Source organism: Salvelinus alpinus, chromosome 14 (genome assembly GCF_045679555.1).
Source record: "Salvelinus alpinus chromosome 14, SLU_Salpinus.1, whole genome shotgun sequence".
NCBI lineage: Eukaryota > Metazoa > Chordata > Actinopteri > Salmoniformes > Salmonidae > Salvelinus > Salvelinus alpinus.
The window spans coordinates 44,258,636-44,271,932 of NC_092099.1; the positions used below are offsets into that span (position 1 = coordinate 44,258,636).

At 51.8% G+C, this 13,297-nt stretch overlaps 1 protein-coding gene across 2 annotated transcripts in view; it reads left to right on the forward strand.

The window, feature by feature from the left end:
• The window catches only part of ints6 (integrator complex subunit 6), a 68,217-nt gene that overhangs the window by 29,507 nt on the left and 25,413 nt on the right, over nt 1-13,297 (forward strand). For both annotated transcript variants that reach the window (XR_011667831.1, XM_071341520.1), the window contains exons 6-9: nt 8,566-8,691; nt 11,220-11,362; nt 11,454-11,606; nt 12,687-12,819. Coding sequence is in view for 1 of the 2 variants with exons in the window: in XM_071341520.1 (XP_071197621.1) it covers nt 8,566-8,691; nt 11,220-11,362; nt 11,454-11,606; nt 12,687-12,819 (555 nt within the window). In the remaining variant the exon portion in view is untranslated. The remainder of the gene's footprint in view (nt 1-8,565; nt 8,692-11,219; nt 11,363-11,453; nt 11,607-12,686; nt 12,820-13,297) is intronic.

Below are 13,297 nucleotides of genomic sequence, written 5' to 3' on the forward strand. Positions count from 1 at the left end.
TACTGGGACTCTACATGCTACTACTACTGGGACTCTACATGCTGCTGCTACTGGGACTCTACATGCTGCTACCTACTACTGGGACTCTACATGCTGCTGCTACTGGGACTCTACATGCTGCTACTACTGGGACTCTACATGCTGCTACTACTGGGACTCTACATGCTGCTACTACTGGGACTCTACATGCTGCTACTACTGGGACTCTACATGCTGCTACTACTGGGACTCTACATGCTGCTGCTACTGGGACTCTACATGCTGCTGCTACTGGGACTCTACATGCTGCTGCTACTGGGACTCTACATGCTGCTACTACTGGGACTCTACATGCTGCTACTACTGGGACTCTACATACTGCTACTACTGGGACTCTACATGCTGCTGCTACTGGGACTCTACATGCTGCTACTACTGGGACTCTACATACTGCTACTACTGGGACTCTACATGCTGCTACTACTGGGACTCTACATACTGCTACTACTGGGACTCTACATGCTGCTGCTACTGGGACTCTACATGCTGCTACTACTGGGACTCTACATGCTGCTACTACTGGGACTCTACATGCTGCTACTACTGGGACTCTACATGCTGCTACTACTGGGACTCTACATGCTGCTACTACTGGGACTCTACATGCTGCTACTACTGGGACTCTACATGCTGCTACTACTGGGACTCTACATGCTGCTACTACTGGGACTCTACATGCTGCTACTACTGGGACTCTACATGCTGCTACTACTGGGACTCTACATGCTGCTACTACTGGGACTCTACATGCTGCTACTACTGGGACTCTACATGCTGCTACTACTGGGACTCTACATGCTGCTACTACTGGGACTCTACATGCTGCTACTACTGGGACTCTACATGCTGCTACTACTGGGACTCTACATGCTGCTACTACTGGGACTCTACATGCTGCTACTACTGGGACTCTACATGCTGCTACTACTGGGACTCTACATGCTGCTGCTACTGGGACTCTACATGCTGCTGCTACTGGGACTCTACATGCTGCTGCTACTGGGACTCTACATGCTGCTACTACTGGGACTCTACATGCTGCTACTACTGGGACTCTACATGCTGCTACTACTGGGACTCTACATGCTGCTACTACTGGGACTCTACATGCTGCTACTACTGGGACTCTACATGCTGCTACTACTGGGACTCTACATGCTGCTGCTACTGGGCCTCTACATGCTGCTACTACTGGGATTATACATGCTGCTACTACTGGGATTATACATGCTACTACTACTGGGACTCTACATGCTGCTACTACTGGGACTCTACATGCTGCTGCTACTACTGGGACTCTACATGCTGCTACCTACTACTGGGACTCTACATGCTGCTACTACTGGGATTATACATGCTACTACTACTGGGACTCTACATGCTGCTACTACTGGGACTCTACATGCTGCTACTACTGGGACTCTACATGCTGCTACTACTGGGACTCTACATGCTGCTACTGGGACTCTACATGCTGCTACTACTGGGACTCTACATGCTGCTGCTACTACTGGGACTCTACATGCTGCTACCTACTACTGGGACTCTACATGCTGCTGCTACTGGGACTCTACATGCTGCTACTACTGGGACTCTACATGCTGCTGCTACTGGGACTCTACATACTGCTACTACTACTGGGACTCTACATGCTGCTACTACTGGGACTCTACATGCTGCTACTACTGGGACTCTACATGCTGCTACTACTGGGACTCTACATGCTGCTACTACTGGGACTCTACATGCTGCTACTACTGGGACTCTACATGCTGCTGCTACTGGGACTCTACATGCTGCTACTACTGGGATTATACATGCTGCTACTACTGGGATTATACATGCTACTACTACTGGGACTCTACATGCTGCTACTACTGGGACTCTACATGCTGCTGCTACTACTGGGACTCTACATGCTGCTACCTACTACTGGGACTCTACATGCTGCTACTACTGGGATTATACATGCTACTACTACTGGGACTCTACATGCTGCTACTACTGGGACTCTACATGCTGCTACTACTGGGACTCTACATGCTGCTACTACTGGGACTCTACATGCTGCTACTGGGACTCTACATGCTGCTACTACTGGGACTCTACATGCTGCTGCTACTACTGGGACTCTACATGCTGCTACCTACTACTGGGACTCTACATGCTGCTGCTACTGGGACTCTACATGCTGCTACTACTGGGACTCTACATGCTGCTGCTACTGGGACTCTACATACTGCTACTACTACTGGGACTCTACATGCTGCTACTACTGGGACTCTACATACTGCTACTACTACTGGGACTCTACATACTGCTACTACTACTGGGACTCTACATGCTGCTACTACTGGGACTCTACATGCTGCTACTACTGGGACTCTACATGCTGCTACTACTGGGACTCTACATGCTGCTGCTACTGGGACTCTACATGCTGCTACTACTGGGACTCTACATGCTACTACTACTGGGACTCTACATGCTGCTGCTACTGGGACTCTACATGCTGCTACCTACTACTGGGACTCTACATGCTGCTGCTACTGGGACTCTACATGCTGCTACTACTGGGACTCTACATGCTGCTACTACTGGGACTCTACATGCTGCTACTACTGGGACTCTACATGCTGCTACTACTGGGACTCTACATGCTGCTGCTACTGGGACTCTACATGCTGCTACCTACTACTGGGACTCTACATGCTGCTGCTACTGGGACTCTACATGCTGCTACTACTGGGACTCTACATGCTGCTACTACTGGGACTCTACATACTGCTACTACTGGGACTCTACATGCTGCTGCTACTGGGACTCTACATGCTGCTACTACTGGGACTCTACATACTGCTACTACTGGGACTCTACATGCTGCTACTACTGGGACTCTACATACTGCTACTACTGGGACTCTACATGCTGCTGCTACTGGGACTCTACATGCTGCTGCTACTGGGACTCTACATGCTGCTACTACTGGGACTCTACATGCTGCTACTACTGGGACTCTACATGCTGCTACTACTGGGACTCTACATGCTGCTACTACTGGGACTCTACATGCTGCTACTACTGGGATTATACATGCTGCTACTACTGGGATTATACATGCTACTACTACTGGGACTCTACATGCTGCTACTACTGGGACTCTACATGCTGCTGCTACTACTGGGACTCTACATGCTGCTACTACTGGGACTCTACATGCTGCTACTACTGGGATTATACATGCTGCTACTACTGGGATTATACATGCTACTACTACTGGGACTCTACATGCTGCTACTACTGGGACTCTACATGCTGCTGCTACTACTGGGACTCTACATGCTGCTGCTACTACTGGGACTCTACATGCTGCTACCTACTACTGGGACTCTACATGCTGCTACTACTGGGATTATACATGCTACTACTACTGGGACTCTACATGCTGCTACTACTGGGACTCTACATGCTGCTACTACTGGGACTCTACATGCTGCTACTACTGGGACTCTACATGCTGCTACTGGGACTCTACATGCTGCTACTACTGGGACTCTACATGCTGCTGTTACTACTGGGACTCTACATGCTGCTACCTACTACTGGGACTCTACATGCTGCTGCTACTGGGACTCTACATGCTGCTACTACTGGGACTCTACATGCTGCTGCTACTGGGACTCTACATACTGCTACTACTACTGGGACTCTACATGCTGCTACTACTGGGACTCTACATGCTGCTACTACTGGGACTCTACATGCTGCTACTACTGGGACTCTACATGCTGCTACTACTGGGACTCTACATGCTGCTACTACTGGGACTCTACATGCTGCTGCTACTGGGACTCTACATGCTGCTACTACTGGGATTATACATGCTGCTACTACTGGGATTATACATGCTACTACTACTGGGACTCTACATGCTGCTACTACTGGGACTCTACATGCTGCTACTACTGGGACTCTACATGCTGCTGCTACTACTGGGACTCTACATGCTGCTACCTACTACTGGGACTCTACATGCTGCTACTACTGGGATTATACATGCTACTACTACTGGGACTCTAAATGCTGCTACTACTGGGACTCTACATGCTGCTACTACTGGGACTCTACATGCTGCTACTACTGGGACTCTACATGCTGCTACTGGGACTCTACATGCTGCTACTACTGGGACTCTACATGCTGCTGCTACTACTGGGACTCTACATGCTGCTACCTACTACTGGGACTCTACATGCTGCTGCTACTGGGACTCTACATGCTGCTACTACTGGGACTCTACATGCTGCTGCTACTGGGACTCTACATACTGCTACTACTACTGGGACTCTACATGCTGCTACTACTGGGACTCTACATGCTGCTGCTACTGGGACTCTACATACTGCTACTACTACTGGGACTCTACATGCTGCTACTACTGGGACTCTACATGCTGCTACTACTGGGACTCTACATGCTGCTACTACTGGGACTCTACATGCTGCTGCTACTACTGGGACTCTACATGCTGCTACCTACTACTGGGACTCTACATGCTGCTGCTACTGGGACTCTACATGCTGCTACTACTGGGACTCTACATGCTACTACTACTGGGACTCTACATGCTGCTGCTACTGGGACTCTACATGCTGCTACCTACTACTGGGACTCTACATGCTGCTGCTACTGGGACTCTACATGCTGCTACTACTGGGACTCTACATGCTGCTACTACTGGGACTCTACATGCTGCTACTACTGGGACTCTACATGCTGCTACTACTGGGACTCTACATGCTGCTACTACTGGGACTCTACATGCTGCTACTACTGGGACTCTACATGCTGCTGCTACTGGGACTCTACATGCTGCTGCTACTGGGACTCTACATGCTGCTGCTACTGGGACTCTACATGCTGCTACTACTGGGACTCTACATGCTGCTACTACTGGGACTCTACATACTGCTACTACTGGGACTCTACATGCTGCTGCTACTGGGACTCTACATGCTGCTACTACTGGGACTCTACATACTGCTACTACTGGGACTCTACATGCTGCTACTACTGGGACTCTACATACTGCTACTACTGGGACTCTACATGCTGCTGCTACTGGGACTCTACATGCTGCTACTACTGGGACTCTACATGCTGCTACTACTGGGACTCTACATGCTGCTACTACTGGGACTCTACATGCTGCTACTACTGGGACTCTACATGCTGCTACTACTGGGACTCTACATGCTGCTACTACTGGGACTCTACATGCTGCTACTACTGGGACTCTACATGCTGCTACTACTGGGACTCTACATGCTGCTACTACTGGGACTCTACATGCTGCTACTACTGGGACTCTACATGCTGCTACTACTGGGACTCTACATGCTGCTACTACTGGGACTCTACATGCTGCTACTACTGGGACTCTACATGCTGCTACTACTGGGACTCTACATGCTGCTACTACTGGGACTCTACATGCTGCTACTACTGGGACTCTACATGCTGCTACTACTGGGACTCTACATGCTGCTACTACTGGGACTCTACATGCTGCTGCTACTGGGACTCTACATGCTGCTGCTACTGGGACTCTACATGCTGCTGCTACTGGGACTCTACATGCTGCTACTACTGGGACTCTACATGCTGCTACTACTGGGACTCTACATGCTGCTACTACTGGGACTCTACATGCTGCTACTACTGGGACTCTACATGCTGCTACTACTGGGACTCTACATGCTGCTACTACTGGGACTCTACATGCTGCTGCTACTGGGCCTCTACATGCTGCTACTACTGGGATTATACATGCTGCTACTACTGGGATTATACATGCTACTACTACTGGGACTCTACATGCTGCTACTACTGGGACTCTACATGCTGCTGCTACTACTGGGACTCTACATGCTGCTACCTACTACTGGGACTCTACATGCTGCTACTACTGGGATTATACATGCTACTACTACTGGGACTCTACATGCTGCTACTACTGGGACTCTACATGCTGCTACTACTGGGACTCTACATGCTGCTACTACTGGGACTCTACATGCTGCTACTGGGACTCTACATGCTGCTACTACTGGGACTCTACATGCTGCTGCTACTACTGGGACTCTACATGCTGCTACCTACTACTGGGACTCTACATGCTGCTGCTACTGGGACTCTACATGCTGCTACTACTGGGACTCTACATGCTGCTGCTACTGGGACTCTACATACTGCTACTACTACTGGGACTCTACATGCTGCTACTACTGGGACTCTACATGCTGCTACTACTGGGACTCTACATGCTGCTACTACTGGGACTCTACATGCTGCTACTACTGGGACTCTACATGCTGCTACTACTGGGACTCTACATGCTGCTGCTACTGGGACTCTACATGCTGCTACTACTGGGATTATACATGCTGCTACTACTGGGATTATACATGCTACTACTACTGGGACTCTACATGCTGCTACTACTGGGACTCTACATGCTGCTGCTACTACTGGGACTCTACATGCTGCTACCTACTACTGGGACTCTACATGCTGCTACTACTGGGATTATACATGCTACTACTACTGGGACTCTACATGCTGCTACTACTGGGACTCTACATGCTGCTACTACTGGGACTCTACATGCTGCTACTACTGGGACTCTACATGCTGCTACTGGGACTCTACATGCTGCTACTACTGGGACTCTACATGCTGCTGCTACTACTGGGACTCTACATGCTGCTACCTACTACTGGGACTCTACATGCTGCTGCTACTGGGACTCTACATGCTGCTACTACTGGGACTCTACATGCTGCTGCTACTGGGACTCTACATACTGCTACTACTACTGGGACTCTACATGCTGCTACTACTGGGACTCTACATACTGCTACTACTACTGGGACTCTACATACTGCTACTACTACTGGGACTCTACATGCTGCTACTACTGGGACTCTACATGCTGCTACTACTGGGACTCTACATGCTGCTACTACTGGGACTCTACATGCTGCTGCTACTGGGACTCTACATGCTGCTACTACTGGGACTCTACATGCTACTACTACTGGGACTCTACATGCTGCTGCTACTGGGACTCTACATGCTGCTACCTACTACTGGGACTCTACATGCTGCTGCTACTGGGACTCTACATGCTGCTACTACTGGGACTCTACATGCTGCTACTACTGGGACTCTACATGCTGCTACTACTGGGACTCTACATGCTGCTACTACTGGGACTCTACATGCTGCTGCTACTGGGACTCTACATGCTGCTACCTACTACTGGGACTCTACATGCTGCTGCTACTGGGACTCTACATGCTGCTACTACTGGGACTCTACATGCTGCTACTACTGGGACTCTACATACTGCTACTACTGGGACTCTACATGCTGCTGCTACTGGGACTCTACATGCTGCTACTACTGGGACTCTACATACTGCTACTACTGGGACTCTACATGCTGCTACTACTGGGACTCTACATACTGCTACTACTGGGACTCTACATGCTGCTGCTACTGGGACTCTACATGCTGCTGCTACTGGGACTCTACATGCTGCTACTACTGGGACTCTACATGCTGCTACTACTGGGACTCTACATGCTGCTACTACTGGGACTCTACATGCTGCTACTACTGGGACTCTACATGCTGCTACTACTGGGACTCTACATGCTGCTACTACTGGGACTCTACATGCTACTACTACTGGGACTCTACATGCTACTACTACTGGGACTCTACATGCTACTACTACTGGGACTCTACATGCTGCTACTACTGGGACTCTACATGCTGCTACTACTGGGACTCTACATGCTGCTACTACTACTGGGACTCTACATGCTGCTACTACTACTGGGACTCTACATACTGCTACTACTGGGACTCTACATGCTGCTACTACTGGGACTCTACATGCTGCTACTACTGGGACTCTACATACTGCTACTACTGGGACTCTACATGCTGCTGCTACTGGGACTCTACATGCTGCTACTACTACTGGGACTCTACATGCTGCTACTACTGGGACTCTACATGCTGCTACTACTGGGACTCTACATGCTGCTACTACTGGGACTCTACATGCTGCTACTACTGGGACTCTACATGCTGCTACTACTGGGACTCTACATGCTGCTACTACTGGGACTCTACATGCTGCTACTACTGGGACTCTACATGCTGCTACTACTGGGACTCTACATGCTGCTACTACTGGGACTCTACATGCTGCTACTACTGGGACTCTACATGCTGCTACTACTGGGACTCTACATACTGCTACTACTGGGACTCTACATACTGCTACTACTGGGACTCTACATGCTGTTGCTACTGGGACTCTACATACTGCCCATTACTGCTGATTTAGAGACTACACACAATGGCTTTGGCTATTGAGGGGGTGTGTGTGTGTGTGTCTTGTTGAACAGTGGGTGAGTGTAATCTAATGTAAGAGTGCTTGTCTCCTAGGTCGCTCCTATAGTGTGTTCTCCCAGCGCATGTTGAACCAGTGTCTGGAGTCTCTACTGCAGAAGATCCAGAGTGGAGTGGTCATCAACTTTGAGAAGACGGGCCCGGACCCCCCTCCTGGAGAGGGTGAGAGACAGTCCTTTAATGTCCCCCTAGCCTCTACCGCCTCCCTACACATTGTCCCCCTAGCCTCTACCGCCTCCCTACACACTGTCCCCCTAGCCTCTACCGCCTCCCTACACACTGTCCCCCTAGCCTCTACCGCCTCCCTACACACTGTCCCCCTAGCCTCTACCGCCTCCCTACACACTGTCCCCCTAGCCTCTACCGCCTCCCTACACATGTCCCCCTAGCCTCTACCGCCTCCCTACACATGTCCCCCTAGCCTCTACCGCCTCCCTACACACTGTCCCCCTAGCCTCTACCGCCTCCCTACACATGTCCCCCTAGCCTCTACCGCCTCCCTACACACTGTCCCCCTAGCCTCTACCGCCTCCCTACACACTGTCCCCCTAGCCTCTACCGCCTCCCTACACATGTCCCCCTAGCCTCTACCGCCTCCCTACACACTGTCCCCCTAGCCTCTACCGCCTCCCTACACACTGTCCCCCTAGCCTCTACCGCCTCCCTACACACTGTCCCCCTAGCCTCTACCGCCTCCCTACACATGTCCCCCTAGCCTCTACCGCCTCCCTACACATGTCCCCCTAGCCTCTACCGCCTCCCTACACACTGTCCCCCTAGCCTCTACCGCCTCCCTACACACTGTCCCCCTAGCCTCTACCGCCTCCCTACACACTGTCCCCCTAGCCTCTACCGCCTCCCTACACATGTCCCCCTAGCCTCTACCGCCTCCCTACACACTGTCCCCCTAGCCTCTACCGCCTCCCTACACATGTCCCCCTAGCCTCTACCGCCTCCCTACACACTGTCCCCCTAGCCTCTACCGCCTCCCTACGCACTGTCCCCCAAGCCTCTACCGCCTCCCTACACACTGTCCCCCTAGCCTCTACCGCCTCCCTACACACTGTCCCCCTAGCCTCTACCGCCTCCCTACACACTGTCCCCCTAGCCTCTACCGCCTCCCTACACATGTCCCCCTAGCCTCTACCGCCTCCCTACACACTGTCCCCCTAGCCTCTACCGCCTCCCTACACACTGTCCCCCTAGCCTCTACCGCCTCCCTACACATGTCCCCCTAGCCTCTACCGCCTCCCTACACACTGTCCCCCTAGCCTCTACCGCCTCCCTACACACTGTCCCCCTAGCCTCTACCGCCTCCCTACACATGTCCCCCTAGCCTCTACCGCCTCCCTACACATGTCCCCCTAGCCTCTACCGCCTCCCTACACACTGTCCCCCTAGCCTCTACCGCCTCCCTACACACTGTCCCCCTAGCCTCTACCGCCTCCCTACACACTGTCCCCCTAGCCTCTACCGCCTCCCTACACATGTCCCCCTAGCCTCTACCGCCTCCCTACGCACTGTCCCCCTAGCCTCTACCGCCTCCCTACGCACTGTCCCCCTAGCCTCTACCCCCTCCCTACGCACTGTCCCCCTAGCCTCTACCCCCTCCCTACGCACTGTCCCCCTAGCCTCTACCGCCTCCCTACGCACTGTCCCCCTAGCCTCTACCGCCTCCCTACGCACTGTCCCCCTAGCCTCTACCGCCTCCCTACACATGTCCCCCTAGCCTCTACCGCCTCCCTACGCACTGTCCCCCTAGCCTCTACCGCCTCCCTACACACTGTCCCCCTAGCCTCTACCGCCTCCCTACACATGTCCCCCTAGCCTCTACCGCCTCCCTACACACTGTCCCCCTAGCCTCTACCGCCTCCCTACACACTGTCCCCCTAGCCTCTACCGCCTCCCTACACACTGTCCCCCTAGCCTCTACCGCCTCCCTACACACTGTCCCCCTAGCCTCTACCGCCTCCCTACACACTGTCCCCCTAGCCTCTACCTTCTCCATACGCGCGTCCCCCTAGCCTCTAGCCCAGGGGTTGGCAAACTTTTTGGCTCGAGGCCACATCGGGATTTTTAAATTCAACGGTGGGCTGCATTTTTTAGGGGACCAATTGTTTTTTAAAATCAATTTACGGGGGCCTCCCGAGTGGTGCAACGCTCTAAGGCACTGCATCACAGTGCTAGAGGCATAACTACAGACCCGAGTTCGATCCCAGGCTGTGACGCAGCTGGCAGTGACTGGGAGACCCATGAGGAGGCGCACAATTGGCCCAGCGTCATCCGGGTTAGGAGAGCGTTTGGCAGGCCAAGATTTCTTTGTCCCGTCGCGCTCTGGCGACTCCTGTGGCGGGCCGGGCGCAGTGCACGCTGACACGGTCACCAGGTGTGCTGTGTTTCCTCGGACACATTGGTGCGGCTGGCTTCCGGGTTAAGCGGGCATTGTGTCAAGCAGCAGTGCGTCTTGGTTGGGTCGTGTTTCGGAGGACGCACGGTTCTCGACCTTCGCCTCTCCCGAGTCCGTACGGGAGTTGCAGCGATGAGACAAGACTAGAACTATAATATGTTTGTTGTTGTAAATGTCTCGCAGGCCGCATGTGCCCCCCCCCCCCCCCCCCCTTCCTCTAGCCCTTCCTACGCACCTTCCTCTAGCCCCTCCCTCTATTTCACACATTAATTTGTCTGTCCAGATGAGATCCTGAAGCCCGGCCCCCAGTCCTGGCACTGCTGCCACAAGCTGATCTACGTACGACCCAACCCCAAGACTGGTGTGCCCATCGGACACTGGCCCATTCCTGAAGGCTTCTGGCCCGACACCAACTCCCCCACCCTGGTAAGAGAGTGTCTCTGTCTGACACGCTCGTGTTTGTGCATGCTGGTGTGTTTTTCTCTGATGTTCCTGTGTCCCTCCCCCCCTCTCCCAGCCCCCTCGCTCGGCCCACCCCCACGTGCGTTTCTCCTGCCTGGACTCGGAGCCCATGGTGATTGACAAGGTTCCCTTTGACAAGTACGAGCTGGAGCCTTCACCTCTCACACAGTACATCCTGGAGAGGAAGTCCCCTCACACCTGCTGGCAGGTACACAACGTGATACACTACACACACCCAGTACTACACAACGTAACACAGTACTACTATACTACACACAGCACTACACTACACTACACACCCAGCACTACACTACACACCCAGTACTACACTACACACACCCAGTACTACACACTATACTACATACAGCACTACACTACACACCCAGCACTACACTACACACCCAGTACTACACCCAGTACTACACTACACACCCAGTACTACATACTATACTACACCCAGTACTACACTACACACCCAGTACTACACACCCAGTACTACACACTATACTACACACAGCACTACACTACACACCCAGCACTACACTACACACCCAGTACTACACACAGTACTACACTACACACCCAGTACTACATACTATACTACACCCAGTACTACACTACACACCCAGTACTACACACACAGCACTACACAACATAACACAGTACTACACTACACACCCAGTACTACACAACGTAATACAGTACTATACTACACACCCAGTACTACACACTATACTACACACAGTACTATACTACACACCCAGTACTACACACTATACTACACACAGTACTATACTACACACAGTACTACACACCCAGTATTACACACACAGCACTACACAACATAACACAGTACTAAACTACACACCCAGTACTACACAACATAATACAGTACTACACTACACACCCAGTACTACACTACACACCCAGTACTACACAACATAACACTGTACTACACTAAACTACACACCCAGTACTACACAACATAACACTGTACTACACTACACACCCCGTACTACACTACACACCCAGAACTACACTACACACCCAGTACTACACAACATAACACTGTACTACACTAAACTACACACCCCGTACTACACTACACACCCAGTACTACACAACATAACACTGTACTACACTAAACTACACACCCCGTACTACACTACACACCCAGTACTACACAACACACATTAATACACACGACACACCATACACAACACCAATACAACAGAAGGTGTACTTGTTTGTTTGTTCTCTCACTCAGTTCCCCTCCCTCATCCTCTAGGTGTTTGTAAGTAACAGTGCCAAGTACAGTGACCTGGGCCAGCCCTTTGGCTACCTGAAGGCCAGCACGGCTCTCAACTGTGTCAACCTCTTCGTCATGCCCTACAACTACCCTGTTGTACTGCCTCTACTGGGTAAGACCTGGGCCCTGTCCTAATACGCTAACTACCCTGTTGTACTGCCTCTACTGGGTAAGACCTGGGCCCTGTCCTAATACGCTAACTACCCTGTTGTACTGCCTCTACTGGGTAAGCCCTGGGCCTCGTCCTAATACGCTAACTACCCTGTTGTACTGCCTCTACTGGGTAAGACCTGGGCCTCGTCCTAATTCTCTAACTACCCTGTTGTACTGCCTCTACTGGGTAAGACCTGGGCCTCGTCCTAATTCTCTAACTACCCTGTTGTACTGCCTCTACTTGGTAAGACCTGGGCCCTGTCCTAATACTCTAACTACGCGGTTCTGCTGTCTCTGATCTACTTGGTAAGACCTGGGCCCTGTCCTAATACTCTAACTACGCGGTTCTGCTGCCTCTGATCTACTGGGTAAGACCTGGGCCTCGTCCTAATTCTCTAACTACGCGGTTCTGCTGCCTCTGATCTACTTGGTAAGAC